This window comes from Pongo abelii, chromosome 18 (assembly GCF_028885655.2).
Source record: "Pongo abelii isolate AG06213 chromosome 18, NHGRI_mPonAbe1-v2.0_pri, whole genome shotgun sequence".
Taxonomy (NCBI): Eukaryota; Metazoa; Chordata; class Mammalia; order Primates; family Hominidae; genus Pongo; species Pongo abelii.
In genome coordinates, this window is record NC_072003.2 from 17,295,706 (window position 1) to 17,318,974 (window position 23,269).

Sequence of the window (23,269 nt, forward strand, 5' to 3'; positions counted from 1 at the left end):
CAGAGGCTGAGGCAGGAGGATTGCTTGAGGCCAAGAGTTCGAGGCTGCAGTGAGATATGATCATGTCACTGCAATCCAGCCTGGGTGACAGAGTGAGACCCTGCCTCTTAAAAGAAAGAATGATGAAATAGAGACCACTGAGAAAACATACCATGGTTGGTATGGATAGGATGCTCTGAGAAGTGACATTTGAGCTTCCCCGAAGAATGTGTGAAGGAACCAGTCATACAAAGGGCAGGAGAAAGAGCGCTCCAGGCAGAGAGAGCAGCAGGTGCAATGGCTCCAAGGTGGGAAGTAGCTTAGGGTGCCAGAGAAAGGGGTCCCATTAGGCTGGCAGGCAGTGAGTTGGGGCGAGATAAGAAGCTTGGAATTTCTTTTTTTTTTTTTTTCTGAGACGGAGTTTCACTCTTGTCGCCCAGGCAGGAGTGTAATGGTGCAATCTCAGCTCACTGCAACCTCTGTCTCCCAGGTTCAAGTGATTCTCCTGCAGCTTCCCAAGTAGCTGGGACTACAGGCACCCGCCACCACATCTGGCTAACTTTTGTATTTTTAGTAGAGATGGGGTTTCACCACGTTGGTCCAGGCTGGTCTCAAACTCCTGAGCTCAGGTGACACACCCGCCTTGGCCTCCCAAAGTGCTTACAGGTATGAGCCACCTCTCCTGGCTGGGATTTCTTCTAAGAGCAAGAGATAGCCATGGACAGGCCAGCGACAAGATATAATTAATGTTTTCAACAGTCCTGTCTGGCTGCAGCTGTGCAGAGAACTTCAGATTTGTAGGAGCAGGACCTTAAGCCAGTGGCTGAACCTCTCTGTGCCTCAGTTTCCTTATCTGTGAAATGGAGGTTGTTATGAGGAGAGACACATGCCTGACCCACGGTGGGTGTCCAAGAAAACCCTTCTAGCTGGGTGTGGTGGCTCACACCTGTAATCCAAGCACTTTGGGAGGCCGAGGAGGGAGGATCGCTTGAGGCCAGGAGTCTGAGACCAGCCTGGGCAACATAGCGAGACTCCATCTCTTTAAAACTATGAAAATTAACAAAACATGGTGATACAAACCTGTAGTCCTGACTACTCGGGAGGCTGAGGCAGGGGAATTACTTGAGCCTAGGAGTTCAAGGCTGTAGTGAACCATGATCATGCCAGTGTACTCCAGCCTGGGTGACATGGGTGACAAAGCAAGACCCTGTCCTCAAAAAAAAAAAAAAGAAAAAATATTAATACTAGCTCCCTGGGGATTGTGTAGGAGATGGGGGTTCTAAGGCTAGCTGGGGCCTGTCGGGCAGATGCTGCTCCTGGTGGGTGGCACGGCGGGAGAACCGGTGAGGTCTGCATGGTGGTTCCATCTGCCTGCCCACGGGCGTGTTTTCTGGGAGCCTCGCCGGGCCTTGCCTCAACTCACCCCTCCCGCCGGGGGCTCTCTCTGCCTCCTTCTCCCTCATGTGTCTACAGGTGAAGGCCACAGTGCACCTGGCCTACCTGCGTGCCGTGGGCACCCCCCTCTGCCTCTACGCACTCTTCCTCTTCCTCTGCCAGCAAGTGGCCTCCTTCTGCCGGGGCTACTGGCTGAGCCTGTGGGCGGACGACCCCGCAGTGGGTGGGCAGCAGATGCAGGCAGCCCTGCGTGGCGGGATCTTCGGGCTCCTCGGCTGTCTCCAAGGTACGCCTCACCTGCCCTCCTCATCCCCCTCCTCCCAGCTCCACCGAGGGGTGCTCAGGGCTCCTTTGCCCCACCCCTTCCTGGGTCACCCTGTCCCCCTGGAACAATGTGCAAAATGTCCGGGGTCCAGGCAAAGATCTGTGTCCTTAAGATAAGGCTGGAGGGAGCGGGGAGGACAGGGCACGTCCCTCCTTTTCTGGAAGCTTCAGAACCTCTCCCAGTCCCTCCCCACTAGCGGAAGGCGTCTCCAAGGCCTGCCTGCTGGTGGCTTTCAGTGCCTGCCCCCAAACCTCCAGACAGAGCCAGACCCTCCCTAACAGATGCGTCACCACTGTCACTCCATCTTCTCCTTGTTAAAAATGGAAAGACTTCTTGAAATAATTGTAGATTCACATGCAGTTCTAGGAAATAAGGCGGCCAGCTACCTTGTACAGTCTGCCCAGTTTCTCCCAGTGGTGATTTTTGCAAAATGATAGTAAAGTATCACACAAAGGATCCTGACACCCATCAATCCATGGATCTCAATTATTTATTTATTTATTTTATTTTGAGACAGTCTTGCTCTATTGCCCGGGCTGGAGTGCAGTGCCACAGTCTCGGCTCACTGCAACCCCCATCTCCGAGGTTCAAGCAGTTCTCCCACCTCAGCTTCCCAAGTAGCTGGAAGCTGGGATTACAAGTGTGCAGCCTGGTTAATTTTCGTATTTTTAGTAGAGATGGGGTTTCACCATGTTGGCCAAGCTGGTCTCGAACTCCTGACCTCAAATGATCTGCCCGCCTCGGCCTCCCAGAGTGTTGGGATTATAGGTGTGAGCCCCGGCGCCCGACCCTATGGATCTCATTGTGATTTCCCCAGTTTTGTTTGCACGTGGGTGTGTGCATGTTTGCCTCTTTGCAGTTGTATCCCCTGTTCAGGTTCTCGCATCCATCACGATGGTTGACGGTTGAGACACTGAACAACCCCCTCACCAAGAGGCGCTCTCGTGTTGCCCTTTTGCAACCACACCCACCCTCCTCCTGCCTCGCCCACCCTGTCCCTAACCCCTGGTTCTTCTCCTTTTAATACGTGGCCTGGCTGAAGGGAGTAACAGGAGTGCACATGTGAGTTTGGCTTCTTATTTATACACACACACACGTATATACAGACTGGGTCTGGCTTTGTCACCCAGGCTGGAATGCAGTGGCACAAACTCGGCTCACTGCAACCTCTGCCTCCTGGGCTCAAGCAATCCTCCCACCTCAGCCTCCCGAGTAGCTGGGACTACAAGCACATGCCACCATGCCTGGCTAATTTTTGTTTGTTTTTGATAGAGACAGGGTTTTGCCATGTTGCCCAGGCTGGTCTCAAACTCCTGGGCTCAGGCAGTCCTCCGCCTCAACCTCCCAAAGAGTTGGGATCACAGGCATGAGCCACCACGCCCGTCCTGGCTTCATCTTTAAAGGACAGATGCCTCATTTTCATGTTGATTCGTCCTCATTCACTGGGTGACCTTGGCCACATCACCAAAATGCTGTGAGCCTGTGACCTCCTCTGTAAAATGGGGGGCGCCAGGCCTGAACTTGAGGACTCCTTCTAGTCCTAAGAACCTGTACACCTACTCACCACAACTGCACGTACAGTGGAATACTCAAGGCGAATGGTTACTTAACCAAGAGGAAATTAGGGATTCTCAGAGTCAGCCGAGCCCTGGAATTAACCCAAATCCTCATTTGGGTGGCAAATAGCCCTTTCAAAACCCTTCCACTTCCATCCCTCATTTGATAGCTAAGGGCAAGTCTTACTCTCACTTAAAGATGGAGAGACAGGAGCTGAGAGAGAGAAATTGGTTATGACTCTCGAATACAAAGAATAAAAAATTCAGCTCCAGGCCAGATACGGTGGCTCATGCCTGTAATCCCAGCACTTTGGGAGGCCGAGGCGGGTGGATCACTTGAGGTCAGGAGTTCAAGACCAGCCTGGCCAACATGGTGAAACCCCGTCTCTACTAAAAATACAAAAATTAGCCGGGTGTGGTGTCAGTGCTTGTAATCCCAGCTACTTGGGAGGCAAAGGAAGGAGAATCGCTTGAACCTGGGAGGTGGAGTTTGCAGTGAGCAGAGATTGCACCACTGCACTCCAGCCTGGGTGACAGAGCAGGACTCCGTCTGAAAATAAACAAATTCAGCTCCAATTCAAAGTGTTTAAGCAACAAGAGAATTGATTGGCTCTTGGGATCAGTATCCATAGATTTCTGGCTTCAGGTATGGCTGGATGTAGGGGTCCAGACAAGAAATCGCTTCATTTTCCTTCTCTGTGACAGCTTCCTGTCCAGCTCAGCTGCTCCCCCGGGCAGTAAGATGATATTCCACAGCTCCAGCTTGGCCACCTCCAACAACCAAGTATCGCTTTTCCAAAAGTTCTAGTGAAGTCCCAGGTCTCCCTGTCATTGGCCTGACTTGGGTTATGTGTTCATCCCTGAACCAACTGCAGTGGTTTGGATTGGCCATGGGTGAAATTCGCCCCACCCCAGAGGAGAAGTTAGCCCCACCCCAGGCGTACAGATTAGCATTGGGAGGAAGGATGTACATTTTTTTCATAGGGCTACTGCCAAACAAGTTGCCACAAACTTGGGAGCCCAGCACAATTGACATTTGTTCTGTCGCAGTTCTGAGGCCTGAAGTCTAAAATCAAGGTGTCAGCAGCATTAACTCCTTGTGGAGGTTTTTTGTTTTTTGTTTTTTTTTTTGAGATGGAGTCTTGCTCTGTCACCCAGGCTGGAGTACAGTGGCACAATCTCGGCTCATGGCTCACTGCAACCTCTGCCTCCTGGGTTCAAGTGTTTCTCCTGACTCAGCCTCCTGAGTAGCTAGGACTACAGGTGCCCGCCACCATGCCTAGCTAATTTTTGTATTTTTAGTAGACAGTAGGGTTTAGTAGGGTTTCACCATGTTGGTCAGGCTGGTCTCAAACTCTTGACCTCAGGTGATCCACCCGCCTTGGCCTCCCAAAGTGCTGGGATTACAGGCATGAGCCACTGTGCCTGGCCCCTTGTGGAGGTTCTGAGGGAGAATACGCCCCAGACTTCTCTCCTGGTTTCTGGTGGTCGCCGGCAGTCGCTGGCATTCCTTGGCTTGTAGATGTGCCCTCCCATCTGTGTCACCATCTTCATATCTCCTGCTGTGTCTCTGAGTATCCTCTAGTAGTATCATATAAATGGCAGTCACCGAATTTAGGACCCATCCCAAATGAATTTTGGGGGACACTCCAACCCGTTACATCAAGAAACAAGCAGGGTACAGGCGCAGTGGCTCACGCCTGTAATCTCAGCACTTTGGGAGGCCAAGGCAGGCTGATCACTCGATCCCAGGAGTTCGAGACCAGCCTGGGCAACACAGCGAGATCCCATCTCTACAAAAAATACCCAAAATTAGCCGGCATGGTGGCGTAAACCTGTGGTCCCAGCTACTCGGAGGCTGAGGCGGGAGGATCACTTGAGTGCAGCAGCTCAAGGCTGCAGTGAGTCATCATCATGCTACTGTACTTCAACATGAGTGACAGAGTGAGACCCTGTCTCAAAAAAATGTAATAATCAGGGTGGCCAAGCCATAAGATGTCCACCATGGGGTAGCACGAGAGACCTGCGCAAGGCCCTATGGGGCGCTCCTGAGGGTCTCCAGCCTTCCTGCTCTTACCTCCTCTCCCTCCCCAGCCATTGGGCTGTTTGCCTCCATGGCTGCAGTGCTCCTAGGTGGGGTCCGGGCATCCAGGTTGCTCTTCCAGAGGCTCCTGTGGGATGTGGTGCGATCTCCCATCAGCTTCTTTGAGCGGACACCCATTGGCAACCTGCTAAACCGCTTCTCCAAGGAGACAGACACGGTTGATGTGGATATTCCAGACAAACTCCGGTCCCTGCTGATGTATGCCTTTGGACTCCTGGAGGTCAGCCTGGTGGTGGCAGTGGCTACCCCACTGGCCATTGTGGCCATCCTGCCACTGTTTCTCCTCTACGCTGGGTTTCAGGTATGGAGAGGTCAGGGAAGCTTCTGGGATCAGCTGAGGTCAACTCCGCCAGTCCCCTGTCTCTGGGGAAGACTCCATATATGAGGTTTCACCCAGCTGGGCATCTAGGGGCTGTTCCTAGAATTCCCAGGGACAGAGACACTACAGTCTTTCTGGTATCTCCACTAGTGTCTGTCTCTAAATGTTCACATCAAAGTTCTTTTTTTTTAGAGAGACAGAATCTTGCTCTCCTGCCAAGGCTGAAGTGCAATAGGTGATCATAGCTCCCTGCAGCCTTGAACTCCTGGGCTCAAGTGATCCTCCTACCTCAGCCTCTCAAGTAGCTGGGACTACAGGCACATGCCACCATGACTGGCTAATTTTTAAATTTATTCTTGTAGAGACAAGTGTCTTCTTGTGTTGCCCAGGCTGGTCTCGAATTCCTGGCCTCAAGTGATCCTCCCACCTTGGCCTCCCAAAGTTCTGGGATTACAGGGCGTGAGCCACTGTGCCTCACGGCACAGTTAAATATTAAGGGCCAGAGCCCTTCACGCATAATGTTTTTATCCTGCTGTAATTTCTTCCTCTCCAATTATCTGGAAGCCAAAAAGGCATTGCAAGGTCTCAAAGGCTATTATATTAAGCTAGATTCTTTCAATTGCTGGGACCAGCGACCAACTAAAATTAGCTTAACCAAAAGAACAGAATTTAATGGCTTATGTTTCCTCGGGGGCATGGGCCCAGCTGTCATCAGGACACAGTGACTCTCTCCATATCTTCACTCAGTACTTCTCAAAGTGTGGCCCCAGGACCAGCAGTAGTATCACCTGGGGACTAGTTAGCAAGGTACATTCTTAGGCCCCAGCCTACGACTACTGACTCAGATACTATGTGGGTCGGCCCATGAATCTAGGTTTTAATTAACCCTCCAAGTAATTCTGATGTACACAAATGTTTAGGAACCACTGGCTTACCTCTATTTGGTCTAATTTTGCACATGCTCTCTTTCCAGGTCTGATGGCCACTAGCCATCATATCATCTCACCATGGCAACTCAACATGCAAAAAATGTTTCTTCAGCTCAGTAGTCATATATTAATTCCAGGGAAGGTTCTGATTGGCCCTTTGTGGATCATGTGTCCATCTCTGAACTCATCACAGTAACTGAATGGATAGTAGACTCTGATAGGCCAGGCTGCATCATGTGACCACCTCTCTGATCAGGTCCCGTGATTGACAGCACCCCAACCCAGCCCTTTCCCACAGGAAACCAGAAGTAGAGTAGAAGAAAACATGGTAGTCAGACAAAAACCATGGCTAGGGCTAGGCATGGTGTCTCACACGTTTAATCACAGCACTTTGGGAGGCTGAGGTGGGCAGATCACTTGAGGTCAGGAGTTCAAGACCAGCCTGGTCCACATGGCAAAACTCCATCTCTACTAAAAATACAAAAAATTAGCCAGCGTGGTGGCACATGCTTGTAATCCCAGCTTCTTGGGAGGATGAGGCAGGAGGATTGCTTGAGCCCGGGAGGCAGAGGTTGCAGTGAGCTGAGATCGTGCCACTGCATTCCAGCCTGGGTGACAGAGTGAGACTCCATCTCAAAAAACAAAAAACAAAACCCATGGCTACCACTGTCCCCGACAACTGTCCTAGGTCTTCTCTAAGTTCACTTGACTCCAAGGATGGGCTGTTTCTGTCTCAAGCTTTGGAGTCAAGCAAAGATGGGTTTAAATCCAGGCTCTATCACTTACTGTGGCACTCAGGACAGCTGCTGAATCCCCCGAGCCTTGGATGTTCTCACCACTAACTGATGAATGACGCGAATGCTCACTCTGCAATGAATGAGACACTGTGTAAAAAGCCTGACACACACAGTTGGCTGTTCAGCAAATTCAGTTCCTCCCTGCCTGCCTGTCTGTCAGCTGCACCCAACCTGCAGCTGCAAACCAAATAACACGTATTTTCTGCACATCACCTGGCATGTCACCCTTGGGTTACATGAGTGAAACTGACTTGGCCAACTGCCTTCATTGCCCCTTACAGTTTTGTTCTCCCAATGACCAGCCCTAAATGAAGTAAGTAGTCGGCCTCAGTGCTGGGAAGTGAGACACTTAAACTAAATTGGTGGTTTCTCAACCCTGGCTGTCCCTTAGAATCATCTGGAAGGCTATTTAAACAGCACCAAAGTCAAGGTGACATTGCCAGAGATTCCGATTCAGTCATTCTGGGGTGGGGCGGTAGAGGTTTTTGAAGCTCCCCGGGTGATTTTCAAAAAAACCATAGAACTCTGATTCTGCAAGGAAATGAGAACCCAGAGAGGGCAAGCAACTAGCCCAAGGTCACACAGTAAGCTGGTAACAGATCCTGGTCTGGAATCCTGTACTTGGGGCTCTCTGTGCTTCTGGAAACTACCTTTCTATGTCTGTGGCTTCTCCTCTCCCCTCTCCCATCCATCCTTCTCAGAGCCTGTATGTGGTTAGCTCATGCCAGCTGAGACGCTTGGAGTCAGCCAGCTACTCGTCTGTCTGCTCCCACATGGCTGAGACGTTCCAGGGCAGCACAGTGGTCCGGGCATTCCGAACCCAGGCCCCCTTTGTGGCTCAGAACAATGCTCGCGTAGATGAAAACCAGAGGATCAGTTTCCCGCGACTGGTGGCTGACAGGTAGGAAGAGCCAGGGCAGAGAAGACCTTGTAATTCATCCATATCCTTAGAGGGTGAGACCTGAGGTCATATTGTATGGTAGAGAGGTCACCCAGAGAGTCAGGGACATAGTTGAGGCTAGATCCCACAGGCAGTCTATCGGTTCTCACTGTGGGCAGATGGAACATGACCGAGAGATTCTCAACAGCAGGTGGGCGGGGGGTACAGGAAGAAACTTCTGTTGCCAGGCAACTGGATCAGTGTCTTTTGCCTTGGTGATAAAGCAGCCATATAAGCATCCTCAGCCATCTTTAGGTACTAAGCAAGAACAAGAACACAAGCTTTAAGCACAAATAGACACAGGTTCAAATCCCAGCTCTGCCACTTACCAGCTAGTTGATTTCAGGCAAGTTTCATAACCTCTCTGAGCCTCATTTGTCAAACTGGTATCGCGCTCATGGAGTGGATATGAGGATTCAATACAGACGCTCATAGGTAAGACTTGTAACATGCTTACTGCATGCCTGGCACTGTTCTGAGCAATCTATGTAGATTAATTTATTTAATTCTCCTAACAGCTTCGCCAGGCAGAAACTATTCTATAGATGATAACTCCTAGGCACAGAGAGGTTTAGAAACTTGTCCAAGGTCACACAGCTAATGCTGGCAGAGGCAGGATTTGAATCCAAGCAGTCTGGTACCAGAGTGTGGAGAGGGTCAAGTATAAACTAGGTGCTCAATACATGTGAAGTCCTTTTTCCTTTCATCTCAGGTCCCCAGCCAGCTGGGGCTGTGTATTAGTCCATCTTCACACTGCTAAAAAGAACTACCTGAGACTGGGTAGTTTATAAAGAAAGGAAGGTTTAACTGACTCACAGTTCCATGTAGCTGGGGAGGCCTCAGGAAACTTACAATCATGGTGGAAAGGGAAGCAAGGCACGTCTTACATGGCAGCAGGAGAGAGAGAGCATGAGGTGGGAACTGCCGCATCCTTTTACGCCATATGATCTTGTGAGAACTCACTCACTATCACGAAAACAAATGGGGAAAACTGCCCCCATGATCCAATCACCTCCCACCAGATCCCTCCCTCCACACGTGAGGATTACAATTCAAGATGAGATTTAGGTGGGGACACAGAGCCAAACCATGGAGGCCACGGTTCAGGCCAGGGGAATGGCAGGTGGACATGGCTTGGCAAATTCCAGGGACAGAAAAGCAGCCACACAGGGAAGCTCTTTGGAACACCAAGTGTACCCCAGACCCTAAGCTGGGCTCAGTTGAGACAGGAAAGTGTCATCTTCCTCTACTCCCTGAGCCTAGGTTGCATGTGGAGGCCATTGCTGGGACCCCTGTGTGTGCAAAGCTGGTGTGATGACCAGTCCTTGTGCCCAGAGAAGCATCTCCCTGCAGATGAGAGTACCCACTCACCCTGCTGTCGCCTCCCTTGGCAGGTGGCTTGCAGCCAATGTGGAGCTCCTCGGGAATGGCCTAGTGTTTGCAGCTGCCACGTGTGCTGTGCTGAGCAAAGCCCACCTCAGCGCCGGCCTCGTGGGCTTCTCTGTCTCTGCTGCCCTCCAGGTACTCCCCACACCCCCAAATTTGGCTTGAGGGACAGACAGGCAGAGACCGTCGGACCCCTGCTAGTGGGACCCTTGAAGACCCTGTGTTCAAACCACCAAGGTGTCTGGAGTCCCTGCACCAAGGAGGGACATGCAGCTCTACAAGAGCCAGACTCAGCTGAGGTGAACTTGCAACCTTGGGCAAGAGTCTTTCCTTGTAGAGTCTCAGTGTGCTCCTTGGAAAAATAGGCCAGAAATCCCATCACTTCTGATGTTATAAAGACTAGTTGAGACAAAGCATATCCTATGGAGGACATTTCTAGTGCATTGTTAACTTTCGTTTTGTTTTGTTTTGTTTTGAAGACAGTCTCTCTCTTTTACTCATGCTGGAGTGCAGTGGTGCAATCTCGGCTCACTGCGAACTCTGCCTCCTGGGTTCAAGCGATTCTTATGCCTCAGCCTCCCAAGTTGCTGGAATTACAGGCATGAGCCTCTATGCCTGGCTAATTTTTAGTATTTTTAGTAGAGATGGGGTTTTGCCATGTTGGCCAGGCTGGTCTTCGACTCCTGAGCTCAAGTGATCCACCCACCTTAGCCTCCCAAAATGCTGGGAATATAGGCATGAGCCACCATGCCTGGCCACTTTTTGTTAACTATTAACAGTATGTAATGTCAGTTCATGACATCTATGAAAAAATATATATATACACTCATAAGCACTTGTTATGGAGGAGGCATTATTCTAAGAGCTTTATACATTTTTGTTCATTTTGGTTTGTTGTTGTTGCTGTTTGAGACAGGATCTCATTTTGTTGCCTAGGCTTGAGTGCAGTGGCATGATCTTGGCTCACTTCAGCCTCCATCTCCAGGCTCAAGAGATTCTCCCACCTCACCTTCAATTAGCTGGGACTACAGGCGTGCACCACCATGCCTGGCTAATTTTTTTTTTTTTTTTTGGTAGAAACAGTTTCGCCATGTTGCCCAACCTGGTCTCAAACTCTCGGTTCAAGTAGTCTGCCTGCTCCAGCCTCCCAAAATGCTGAGATTACAGGTGTGAGCCACCATGCCCAGCTGTTTTGTTTTGAGACAAGGTCTCACTCTTCCGCCCAGACTGGAGTGCAGTGGTGTGATCACAGCTCACTGCAGCCTCCAACTCCTGGGTTCAAACAATCTTCCCACTTAGACTTCCAAAAAGCTGGGATTATAGGCATGAGCCACTGAGCACAAGAACTTTATAAATATTAACTCACTTAATACTGCCCAAAACCCCATCAGAGAGGCACTGTTATTATCCTCATTTTACAGTCAAGGCTGCTAAGCTTAAGGATGAAGTAAGAGGCAGGAGCATGTTGGGTGGCAGTGGGGGCACTTTCCTATTGCATCCAGAAAGGCCTCTCTGAGGAGATGACTTAGGAGGAAGTGAGGTAATAGCAGGAAGAAAAGGCCTGGGAGTTGCAGGTTCATCCCTGGTGTGTTAGAGGAACAGCAAGAAGGCAGGTGTGGCTAGAGAGGGTGGGTGAAGGCAGGGGTGCTGGGAGACAAGGTTGGGGATGGGATGGCAGGGCTAGAGCTGGTAATGGCTCATAGGGAGGAGCTTGGAGTGGTTCCAAGTGTCATGGGAAATTGGTGGCCAGCCGGTCACTGTGAGGAAGCTGTCAGAATGGAATCAGTGGGCCTGGGTCCTGCTGGGTGTCCTTGGGAGAGCCACACACCCTCTCTGATCCTGTCTACTCACCTGCATCAAGCCAGTTTGTACAAGCTGATGTCTGAGGGCTTCTTTTTGCTCTGCATGCTCTGGTTCTACTGAAGGAAGAGAAGGACCTGTTGGTTGTGTCCAAATCCCAATCCCCTGGGCCCAGGTCCTCAGAATGCCCCATTCCCGCCTCCCCTCTTTACTCCCCTGGGTCTGGCCTCCCAGAAAAGGTTGGGAAACCAGGAGGGCTGTTGCAAGCCCTCAAGTGGCCTTGCCAAACGCAGCCAGAGAGGCTTTCTTGCACCAGGTGACCCAGACACTGCAGTGGGTTGTTCGCAACTGGACAGACCTAGAGAACAGCATCGTGTCAGTGGAGCGGATGCAGGACTATGCCTGGACACCCAAGGAGGTGATGGGCGGGAGGTGGGGAGGGGGTCCCAGCAAGGACTTATTGTGGGGGGGTGGCAATGGGTCCCTGTTGACATCTGCTACAGGCTTTGGAGTTTATACCCTCTTCTCCCCTGACTCAACCCCCACCACTATAGGTCAGAGTCCCAGACAGGGTGGCAGCAATGGTTAGGAGCATAAGGTTTGGAGCCAGGCCAAATCTTGGTTCCTTTGCTTCTGACCTTGAGGAAAGCAGGTCACCTACGGGAGTGGCAGGGGACCATGAGGAACAGCATTGCAACAGCAACATAGCTGCAACATGATAGTAACATAATGGCAACAGCAACACAATGGCAATATTCCAGGACATGATAGTAACACAACTGCAATGTAACAGTAGCATAACAGCAACATTAACCACAACATTGCAGTACCAGAATAGCAACATAGCAGTGTAATAGTAACATAATAGAGACATTATAGTAACATAATGGTAATATTCCAGCAATACAACCACAACACAGCAATGTAACAGTAACATAATAGCAACATTTTAGTAACATGATAGAAACAAAACAGCAACATAACAATGCAATAGTAACACAACAGCAACATCATGACAGCAACATCCCAGCAACGTGACTTTAACATAGTAACAGAGTACCAACATAACAATGTAACAGTAAGAAAACAGCAACATTATAGTAACATGATGGCAACATTCCAGCAACATAACAGTAGCAAAAGGACAGAGCAGCATCATAGCAATGCAACGGTAACAAAACAGCGACATGATATAATGTGATAGCAACATAACAGTAACATTACAGTAACAGAACAAGGAAGAATTAATTGATGAATAGGGTAGAAGAAATGGTGACGGATGGACAGATGAATGGATGGAATGGGATGGAAGAATGAGAGATGGAGGGATGGGATTGGAGATGGATGGATGGATGGATGGGTGGGATGGGGTGGAAAAAGGATAAGAGATGGATGGATGAATGGATGGATGGGATAGTGTGGAAGAAAGGATAAGAACAGCAGCATAGCAGTAATGTAACAATAACAACAGCATTGAGTTTACTGGGAGGATCAAATGAGATCCTGCAAATAAATGATTTAGTAGAGTGTCTGGTCCATTGCAAACACTCAATACATGTCCACTGCTGTTATTAGCCCTACTTCCCAGATTGGAAAACCAAGACGTAAGCGGGTAGAATGATCTGTTCAAGGTCACAGGAATAGCAAAAGGCAGCATTGGTCTTCCCACTGCACAGTCATGTCCTTTCACAAAGACAAAGAGAAATGTCTGCTCCCATTATAGAAAAAGAGATTATAATAAACAGTGGCTAATAATAACAATAAAATAGACTAAAAGTAGCCACTACCATCTGTTTTTAGCATTGACATAGTCCATACCCTCTCTTTTTGATTTCCCATAACAACCCTGTAAAATAGCAATAAATATGTCCATTTTGCAGAAGAGAAAACTGAAGCTGAGAGAGGTGGGCCATCTTGTGCAAAGTCTTAGATGAAGGCTCCTCTGACTCAGTTTCCCCTCCTGCTCCAGGCTCCCTGGAGGCTGCCCAGATGTGCAGCTCAGCCCCCCTGGCCTCATGGTGGGCAGATCGAGTTCCGGGACTTTGGGCTAAGATACCGACCTGAGCTCCCGCTGGCTGTGCAGGGTGTGTCCTTCAAGATCCATGCAGGAGAGAAGGTGAGTGGTTCTCTCGCAATGTCCTCTTCATGGAGTTTAGGCCAAAGGACTCCAGGGGCAAGACCCTAAACCCTGGGCACCAGCTACCTCCACAATGTCCCCACCTCAGGTCCCCTAGCTTTCAGACCCATTACCCCCTAAAATGAACCCCTCACCTTCCCCAAGCCTCCTTCCATCTGGTGACTTCCTCATCCACCTTGTTGTCCCCAGATGAGGAAGCAACTCCCTGACTTCCTTCTTCCTTTAACGTTAACCCAGCACCTAATATGCGCTGGGCAGTGTGTTAAATGCTGCAAGTACATTTTCCAGTTTGCACAAATGAGATATTTGCTTTCGGGTGGGAGACATTGGGAAAAGCACTTCATAGCTCAGTCTCAGTTTTCCCATCTGTAAATTGGGACTGGTAATATTGATCTCTGAGTTGCTGTGAAGTTTGAGTTAATATATAGAACATGCTTAGCTCATAGAAAGTGCTCCAGAAATGTTTACTAATGCTTTTATTATTTGCATTTTCACCCTCACAACAACCCCATAAGGGAGGTGCTAGTACCATCCCATTTCACAGATGCCTCATTGGGCCCCTTCACTGAATTCCTTCCCTCCCTCCCTCTGAACCTACAGAGTCTTCCTCCCTGTTCCTCCTTGTCCCCTAATAAACAGTGGATCCTGTCTCACCAGCTCCAATCTGCTCTCCTGTGATTTTTTTTTTTTTTTTTTTTTTTGAGACAAGAGTCTCACTCTCTTGCCCAGGCTGGAGTGCAGTGGTGTGACCTTAGATCACTGCAACCTCTGCCTCCCAGATTCAAGTGATTCTCCTGCCTCAGCCTCCTGAGTAGCTGGGATTACAGGCTCATACCACTACACCTGGCTAATTTTTGTATTTTTAGTAGAGACGGGGTTTCACCATGTTGGCCAGGCTGGTATCAAACTCCTGGCCTCAATCACCCCCCTCGGCCTCCCAAAGTGCTGGGACTACAGGCATGAACCACCATGCCCAGCCATCCTGTGACCTTTATCAGCATGAATGACACTGCATGTCATTCCCCTGCTCAAAACCTTCTACTAGTTCCAGCTTCTCTTGGGGTAAAGTCTGAATTCCTGAGCTTGGCATTCAAGGCTCTGCCCAGCCCAGGCCCTGCCCACCTACCCCTCTCATTCATTGCTCTGCCAGGGCTTAGCCAACATTGTGGAGCACCTGCCTCTCGGCCAGGGGGGCACATGGTGCTGTGAGCTCCATGAGCTTCTAGTTTTGGAAACCCACTTGGTGTGGTTTACCTGGAGTGTTCCCCTTCCTTGAACTCCTATTGATCCTTCAAGCTTCCATGCAAGTATCCCTTCCTCCAAGAGGTCTTCTCTTATTACATCTGTCAAATCCCAGGCAGCATGAGCAGCACTGCCTTCCTTCCCTTAATTGCCAGAGGTCCAGAGCTTGATAATAAACAACATTGTTGGCTGGGTGCCGTGGCTTATACCTGTAATCCCAGCACTTTGGGAGGCCAAGGTCGGCGGATCACTTGAGGCCAGGAGTTTGAGACCAGCCTGGCCAACACGGTGAAATGCCGTGTCTACTAAAAATACAAAAATTAGCCGAGTGTGGTGGCAGGCACCTGTAGTACCAGCTATTTGAGAGGCTGTGGCAGGAGAATTGCTTGAACCTGGGGGGTGGAGGTTGCAGTGAGCTGAGATTGCACCACTGCACTCCAGCCTGGGCAATAGAGCAAGACTTTATCTCAAAAATAAATAAATAAATAAAGCATTGTTCATCACACTCTATTACATTTACTCAATTGCACTGTTTCCTAGAGCAGATGGTGGGCACACTGGAGCAAAGACTCTTTAATTTCTACACTTCTGGTGCCTAAACATGTACTTGGTATACAGTGGGGTGACCCACATGTTTCCATCATTAATTAAACAAATAATGTTGAACCTACACCATGTGTCAGACACTGAGGATGCAATAGTAGCAAGAGAGATAAGGATGGAGGATGGATAACAGAATGGACACATGGATAGGATGGAGGATGAATGGAAGGATGGATGAGGGAAGGATGGACTGGATGGATGGATGGGAGAAAAAAATGAATGAAAGGATTAGTGAATTGATGGATGAATAGGGAAGAAGAAATGAGAGATGGATAGACAGATGAATGGATGGATGAATGGAATGGGGTAGAAGAATGAGAGATAGAGGGATGGGATTGAGGATGGATGATGGATGCATGGATGGATGGCGGGATGGGGTGGAAAAAAGGATAAGGGATGGATGGATGGATGGATGGACAGACAGATGGACGGGATGGGGTAGAAGAAAGGACAAGAGATGATGGAGAGGTATAAATAGAAGGATGAGGAAAGATGGAGGAACTAAAGGAAGGGTGGGGAGAAAGATGGGAGAGAAATAACAGGATAAGGGAAAGATAGAGAACAATGCAGATGGAAGACTGCATGGATTGATGAGTGGATATATAGAAAGGTAGACAGAAGGAGAGATGGAAGGTGGACCTTTACACAATGAGGGATGGATAGACAGAACTCGGGTACAGCGGAAACATCTCCCCAGTAAAGGCCCACGAACCCTCTGGTCAGAGCAGGCCTTTCCTTCCAACCCCGGGCAGGTGGGCATCGTTGGCAGGACCGGGGCCGGGAAGTCCTCCCTGGCCAGTGGGCTGCTGCGGCTCCAGGAGGCAGCTGAGGGTGGGATCTGGATCGACGGGGTCCCCATTGCCCACGTGGGGCTGCACACACTGCGCTCCAGGATCAGCATCATTCCCCAGGTGAGGCTGGTGGACGGGGTGGGCAAAGATGGGAGGCATGGTGGGACCCGGCTCTGACCTGCCCCTCCCCGCCAGGACCCCATCCTGTTCCCTGGCTCTCTGCGGATGAACCTCGACCTGCTGCAGGAGCACTCAGACGAGGCTATCTGGGCAGCCCTGGAGACGGTGCAGCTCAAAGCCTTGGTGGCCAGCCTGCCCGGCCAGCTGCAGTACAAGTGTGCAGACCGAGGCGAGGACCTGAGGTACGGTCGTCCCACCGTGGCTGGGACCTGCAGGTGGGAGAAAAGGGGATGGCCATGCCCGCTCCAACAGCCCTCAGGAAATGCCTCCCCCGATAGGATTATCACTCTGTTGTATTAATAACCAGATGTCTCTTATCTGCAATTCCAAGTTCTGACACAGTCTCTGAATACCAAGGTTTTCCCCCCTAAATTAGCAATTAGTCTTCTATATTTACTTGGCGGCAAAACCCAACCTCAACTGACGCGGGGCTACTGATAGCCTTTAGTGCTCTTGCTCAGTATTTATTTTGCTATGAAAATATTGTTTGATATTGGGTGGTAACCTCACCACTCACTGGGACTATAAGTAACATAGGATTTTTTTTTTTTTTTTTTTTTTTTTTTGGTAAATGTCAAGTGTGGGCTGGGTGCAGTGGCTCATGCCTGTAATCCCAGCACTTCGGGACGCTGAGGGAGGAGGACTGCTTGAGTCCAGGAGTTCGAAACTACCCTGGGCAACATAGCAAGACCCTATCTCTATGGAAAACAGTATTAGCCGGGTATGGTGGCACGCGCCTATAGTCTTAGCTACTTGGGAGGCTGAGGTGGGAGGAAAGCTTGAGCCAGGGAGGTGAAGGTTGCAGTGAGCTGATATTGCACCACTGCACTCCAGCCTGGGCTACATCTCAATGACAACAAAAAGTTGTGTTGGAAAGATACACATAAAATTTACTATCTCAACCTTTTTTTTTTTTTTTTTGGGGGGGACAAGGTCTGGCTCTGTCATCCAGGCTGGAGTGCAGTGGCGAGGTCTTGGCTCACTGCAACCTCCACCTCCCAGGCTCAAGCGTTCCTCCCACCTCAGCCTCCTGAGTAGCTGGGATTACAGGTGCGAGCCACCACGGCCAGCTAATCTTTTTATTTTTTGTAGAGACAGGGTTTCACCATGTTGCCCAGGCTACAGTCGAACTTGCGTAGGCCTCCCAAAGTGCTAGGATTACAGGTGTGAGCCGCCACGCAGGGCCCATCTCACCCATTTTTCAGTGTATAGTTTCTGTAGTGTTAGGTACATTCACACTGTTACACAACAAAACTAAAACTCTGTACCCATGAAACCCTAACTCTCCTTGTCCCCCTCCCCCAGCGCCCGGCTACCAGCATTCTCCTTTTTTCTGTCTCTATGAGTGGGACTACTCTAGAGACTGCATGGAAGCAGAATCATAGTATCTGTCCTTTTGTGACTGGCTTATTTCACATAGCATGATGTCCTCAAGGGTCATCCACATTGTAGCATGTGTCAGATTCTCTACCTTTTTAAGGCTGAATAATTTTCCACTACATGGATAGACCACATTTTGCTTATCCATTTACCTGCGGGTAGATATCCAGGCTGTTTCCACCTCTTGGCCATTTTGAATAATGCCACTATGAACATAGGTGTGTAGGTATATCTCTTTAAAAAAAACCAAAGTGGCTGGGTGCAGTGGCTCATGCCTGTAATCCTAGCACTATGGGAGGCCGAGGCGGGTGGATCACCTGAGGTCAGGAGTTCAAGACCAGCCTGACCAATATGGTGAAGCCCCGTCTCTACTAAAAATACAAAAATTAGCTGGGCGTGGCGGCAGGCGCCTGTAATCCCAGTTATGTGGGAGGCTAAGACACTGAGACAGGAGAATCACTTGAACCTGGGAGGCAGAGCTTTCAGTGAGCGGAGATTGTGCCACTGCACTCCAGCCTGGGTGATAGAGTGGGACTCCATCTCAAACAAAAAAACAAACAAACAAACAAAAAAAAAAACCTAATGTGTTCTGGATTTATAAACTCCTCTGACCCTGAGGGTGTCCGAAGGGCTTGTGGTAGGCAATAATTTCCAGCACTAGAGAGGCAGCGTTGCTTGGTGGGTAAGAGTATACACAGGGGACAGACTGTCTGGGCTCAAATCCAAGCCCCCACCCCCCACACCCCCGCCCCGCCCGGCCCTGCCCTGCCACTTACTAGCTGTAGGATCTTAGGCAACTTATCTTCTGTGCCTCAGTTTCCTCATCTGTAAGGTGGGAATAATAGCACCTACCTACCTTGCAAGGATTGAATTCTATGCACAAAGTTGTTGAAACAGTGGCAGGCATAGAGCAAAGAGTAAATATTCATTTTAGTCCTGAGTCACACTCCTGATAACATCATTTCACAGAGTTGGAATTGGAGGCCTGGGGCTTGCCTGGGGTCACACAGCTTAAAAGTAGTGAGGCTGGGACAAGACCCAGGCACTCTAACGCCTGCATGACCATAATAGGTTCTGATCGTCTAAAAGGATACTGTTTCATGGAAGGGCTTACTGTGTAAGACAGCCATGCTGGGGCCCCAGGGGCGAGTTCCCACCTGGGTCACGGGCTCACTGGGCTCACTACCTGGAATCTCAACTCCTCCACCTGTAATTAGAGGGTGCTACTTCGTGCCAAGGGCTTCCTCTGTGACAAGCCCACACACTGTTTCTTGTTTTTTTTTGTTTTTTTTTTTTTTTTGATACGGAGTCTCGCTCTGTCACCCAGGCTGGAGTGTAGAGGCACAATCTCAGCTCACTGCAAGCTCTGCCTCCCGGGTTCACACCATTCTTCTCCCTCAGCCTCCTGAGTACCTGGGACTACAGGCGCCCGCCAGCACGCCCGGCTAATTTTTTGAATTTTTAGTAGATAAAGGGTTTCACCGTGTTAGCCAGGATGGTCTCGATCTCCTGATCTCGTGATCCACCCACCTCGGCCTCCCAAAGTGCTGGGATTACAGGCGTGAGCTGCCGTGCCCCGCCACCCACACGCTTTTATGTGCCATGTCTTCACAATTCAGTGAGGACGGATCCATTAGGAGCACAGACTCTGGGGTCAGAGGACTTGGGTTCAAATTATGGACCCACCACTAGCCTTGACACCTTGGTCAAGCCACTGAGCTTCTCTGTATCTGTGTCCTCTCTCAAAAGAGAACAATAATATCTACCTTTGTGGACATTATGAGGATTGAGTGAATATATATACAAGCACTTAGAATGTGTTTGGCACAAGGTGGAAACTAGAAATAGAACTGGAAATAGCCATAAACAGGCCAGGCATGGTGGATCACGCCTGGAATCCCACCCAGGTGTTGTACACATCTGCATTTAAGGCCCGCATGACACCAGCCTTGAATGTCTTAGGAAGACTGTAGATTTGATTCTTGAAGCAGCAGTGAGTCATTGTAGGTTTGTTTGCAAGGGCACGACTGAAGTGAAAGCTGTGCTTTCGCTGTTGGAGGAAATATAAATTAGTATAGTCACTATGGAAAATAGTATGACGATTTCTCAAAAAACTAGAAATAGAACTACCGGGGCGCAGTGGCTCACGCCTGTAATCCCAGCACTTTGGAAGGCTGAGGTAGGTGGATCACCTGGGAGTTTGAAACAAGTCAGACCAACATGGTGAAACCCCATCTCTACTTTAAAAATACAAAAGCCAGGCATGGTGGCGCATGACTGTAATTCCAGCTACTTGGGAGGCTGAGGCAGAAAAATTGCTTGAACCGGGAGGTGGAGGTTGCAGCGAGCTGAGATTGCGCCATTGCACACCAGCCTGGGTGGCAGAGCAAGACTCCGTCTCGGGAAAAAAAAAAAAAAAAAAAAAGAAAAACAAAGAAGAAAAAAAAAGAGCTATAAACAGAAAAAGGAAATAGCCATTTCACAGGTGGGGAAACTGAGGCACAAAGGGTTTGAATGACCTGCCTACAGTCAGCCTGCTCAAAGATGGCAGGAACGGGCTTCCTATCAGTTCTGCAGACCACAGACCCCAGACCGCAGACTCCATGTGTGGGGATGCCTGAACACAGGCACCTCACTCCTGCACTGCTTCAGGGACCTGTTTCTCGGCACACCCACATATCACGATGTGCCGACAAATGCACACCCCACCTAATTGTCCCAATCATTCCCAGCGTGGGCCAGAAACAGCTCCTGTGTCTGGCACGTGCCCTTCTCCGGAAGACCCAGATCCTCATCCTGGACGAGGCTACGGCGGCCGTGGACCCTGGCACGGAGCTGCAGATGCAAGCCACGCTCGGGAGCTGGTTTGCACAGTGCACTGTGCTGCTTATCGCCCACCGCCTGCGCTCTGTGACGGACTGTGCCCGGTAAGGCCCCCGCCCCGGCTGGACCTCACAGCAGCCCTGCAGCGGTGGGGGAAGGGGGCGGAGGCAGTCCTGGGCCACTGGGCTCCCGGTTAGAGCTGGAAGGGTCCTGAATGGGGCCAGAGCGGGAGGGATGCCCGGGAACACATGCCAAGTGGGAAGGCTGCCCAGGGACATGTGCCCAGCACACGCTTCCAACCCAGCTGTGAGGGCCAGGGAGCCGCACGGAAAGCAGGACTTCTATGGAGAAAACCTCAGTGCAGACACACTGGGCTCTCACAGCCGCCGAGAGCCTGGGCTAGTGTCCAAAGAACCTCTCTGTCTCCCTCTCCCCCACAGAGTTCTGGTCATGGACAAGGGGCAGGTGGCAGAGAGCGGCAGCCCGGCCCAGCTGCTGGCACAGAAGGGCCTGTTTTACAGGCTGGCCCAGGAGTCAGGCCTGGTCTGAGCCAGGACCCTCAACTGTACCCCCGTCGGACCAGCCTGCTGAGCCTGCAGTGCTGGAGATGGAAGTGACCCGCGATCATCGATAGCTCCACACGATGTTGAGTCTAGACCCGTGTTTGCTCTCTGGGAGGAAAACGGCAGAGAAAGTGGCCGATTATCACAGAGCATCAGAGCCGGAAGGACCTAGCAATACACAGGTCTGCCCGGGCAGGGCCCATCTCGCCCTGTCCAACCCGCAGCCAATGTCGACCGTGACTGTCAGCCCCGCTGTACCCTGGACTCACCTGGGGGACTCAAGCGCATGCCCGGGCTCCCCACTAGACCCTTAAATCAGAATCCCTGGGGCTGGGAACTGCCATGCTGTGTGTACTTTTTTTTTTTTTTTTTTTTTTTTTACAAATTAACACTTCTATTTTGGGATAATCCCAGACTCACACGCAGTTAAAGAAACAATAATATGGAGAGATCCGTGTACTCGCTACCCCATTTCTCCCAATGGTAACATCTTGTAAAACTCTACTACAGAGCATCACAGCCAGGGTACTGACATCCACACAACAATCTTGCTCGATTTCCCGTTTTACCTGTACTCCTCTGTGTGTTTATTTTGTCCCAGGCAGTTTTATCACACATGTAGGCTCGTGAATCCACACCATGGTGAGGATACGGAATAGCCACCACCATTTTCTGACCACACCCATCACCCTCGCTCCTGCCCCCAGTGACCACACTCTGTTCTCCAGTTGTGTGTGTGTGTATTTTTTTTTTTTTTTTTTTTTGTGACAGAGTCTTACTCTGTTGCTCAGGCTGGAGTGCAGTGGCACAATCTCAGCTCACTGCAACCTCCACATCTTGGGTTCAAGCGATTCTCCTGCCTCAGCCTCCCATGCAGCTGGGATTACAGGCGTGCTCCACCACGCCTGGCTAACTTGTGTAATTTTTAGTAGATACGAGGTTTCAGCATATTGGCCAGGCTGGTCTTGAACTCCTGGCCTCATGTGATCCACCCTCCTCAGCCTCCCAAAATGTTGGGATAACAGGCGTGAGCTACCGCGCCTGGCCGAGTTTGGTATATAATTTTAAAGCTTCCCCCATAGGATTCCAATGTGCGGCCAGGACTGAGAACTACAGCCCTTGCATCTCCTGCTGCTCCTCCTCCCCGACCAGAGATGAGCTCCAAGGACACAAAAACCAGGTGCCCCCCATGCCAAGCACGGGTCCTCTCCACGGATGAGAGTCAAATATGCATGTTTGGTTTCCAGAACAACAGAGGAGCCAAGACTTCGCAGCCCTCAGTGGAAGAATTTGCCCAAGGACTTGGTACATTTCTTTTTTTTTTGTCCAAGACAGAGTCTCACTCTGTCACCCAAGCTGGAGTGCAGGGGCGCAATCTCGACTCACTGCAACCTCCACCTCCCGGGCTCAAGCGGTTCTCCCACCTCAGCCTCTGGAGCAGCTGGGATTACAGGCACCCACCACCACGCCCAGCTAATTTTTGTATTTTTAGTAGAGACGAGGTTTCACCATGTTGGCCAGGCTGGTCTCAAACTCCTGACCTCAGGTGATCCGCTGGCCTTAGCTTCCCAAAGTGCTGGGATTACAGGCGTGAGACACTGCGCCTGGCAGATTCATTTCCTATATGTGGTTGCTAAAACAAATTCCAGCTTCCTGGGGGCGCCCCAGCACCCATCAGAACACCTGGAGTGTTTCTGTTCAGTTCCGCTCCAGATGCTGTTAACGGCCAAAGGCTGGACCCGGCTGAGCGTGGAGAACTCGCTGTAACCAAGGGTGGTCAATGCACAGCTTGTTGTATTCCTCACACATTTCTTTTTTTTGTATTTTGAGACAGAGTCTTACTCTGTCACCTAGACTAAAGTGCAGTGGCACGATCTCGGCTTACTGCAACTTCTGCCCCCCAGGTTCAAGCGATTCTCTTGCTAGAGCCGCCCGGGTACCTGGGATTACAGGCACCCACCACCACACCTGGCTAAGTATTTTTCTATTTTTACTAGAGATGGGGTTTCACCATGTTGGC

At 50.2% G+C, this 23,269-nt stretch overlaps 1 protein-coding gene across 2 annotated transcripts in view; it reads left to right on the forward strand.

Annotated features, from left to right (window-relative positions):
• Positions 1-21,844, forward strand: part of ABCC6 (ATP binding cassette subfamily C member 6) — a 74,803-nt gene extending 52,959 nt beyond the window's left edge. For both annotated transcript variants that reach the window (XM_063717607.1, XM_024241460.3), the window contains exons 22-31: positions 1,453-1,660; positions 5,350-5,660; positions 8,106-8,305; positions 9,739-9,865; positions 11,847-11,948; positions 13,500-13,646; positions 16,265-16,423; positions 16,499-16,665; positions 20,596-20,790; positions 21,127-21,844. In XM_063717607.1, coding sequence (XP_063573677.1) covers positions 1,453-1,660; positions 5,350-5,660; positions 8,106-8,305; positions 9,739-9,865; positions 11,847-11,948; positions 13,500-13,646; positions 16,265-16,423; positions 16,499-16,665; positions 20,596-20,790; positions 21,127-21,235 — 1,725 coding nt within the window. In that variant the 3' untranslated portion in view covers positions 21,236-21,844. The remainder of the gene's footprint in view (positions 1-1,452; positions 1,661-5,349; positions 5,661-8,105; positions 8,306-9,738; positions 9,866-11,846; positions 11,949-13,499; positions 13,647-16,264; positions 16,424-16,498; positions 16,666-20,595; positions 20,791-21,126) is intronic.
• Positions 21,845-23,269: the final 1,425 nt, after the last annotated feature.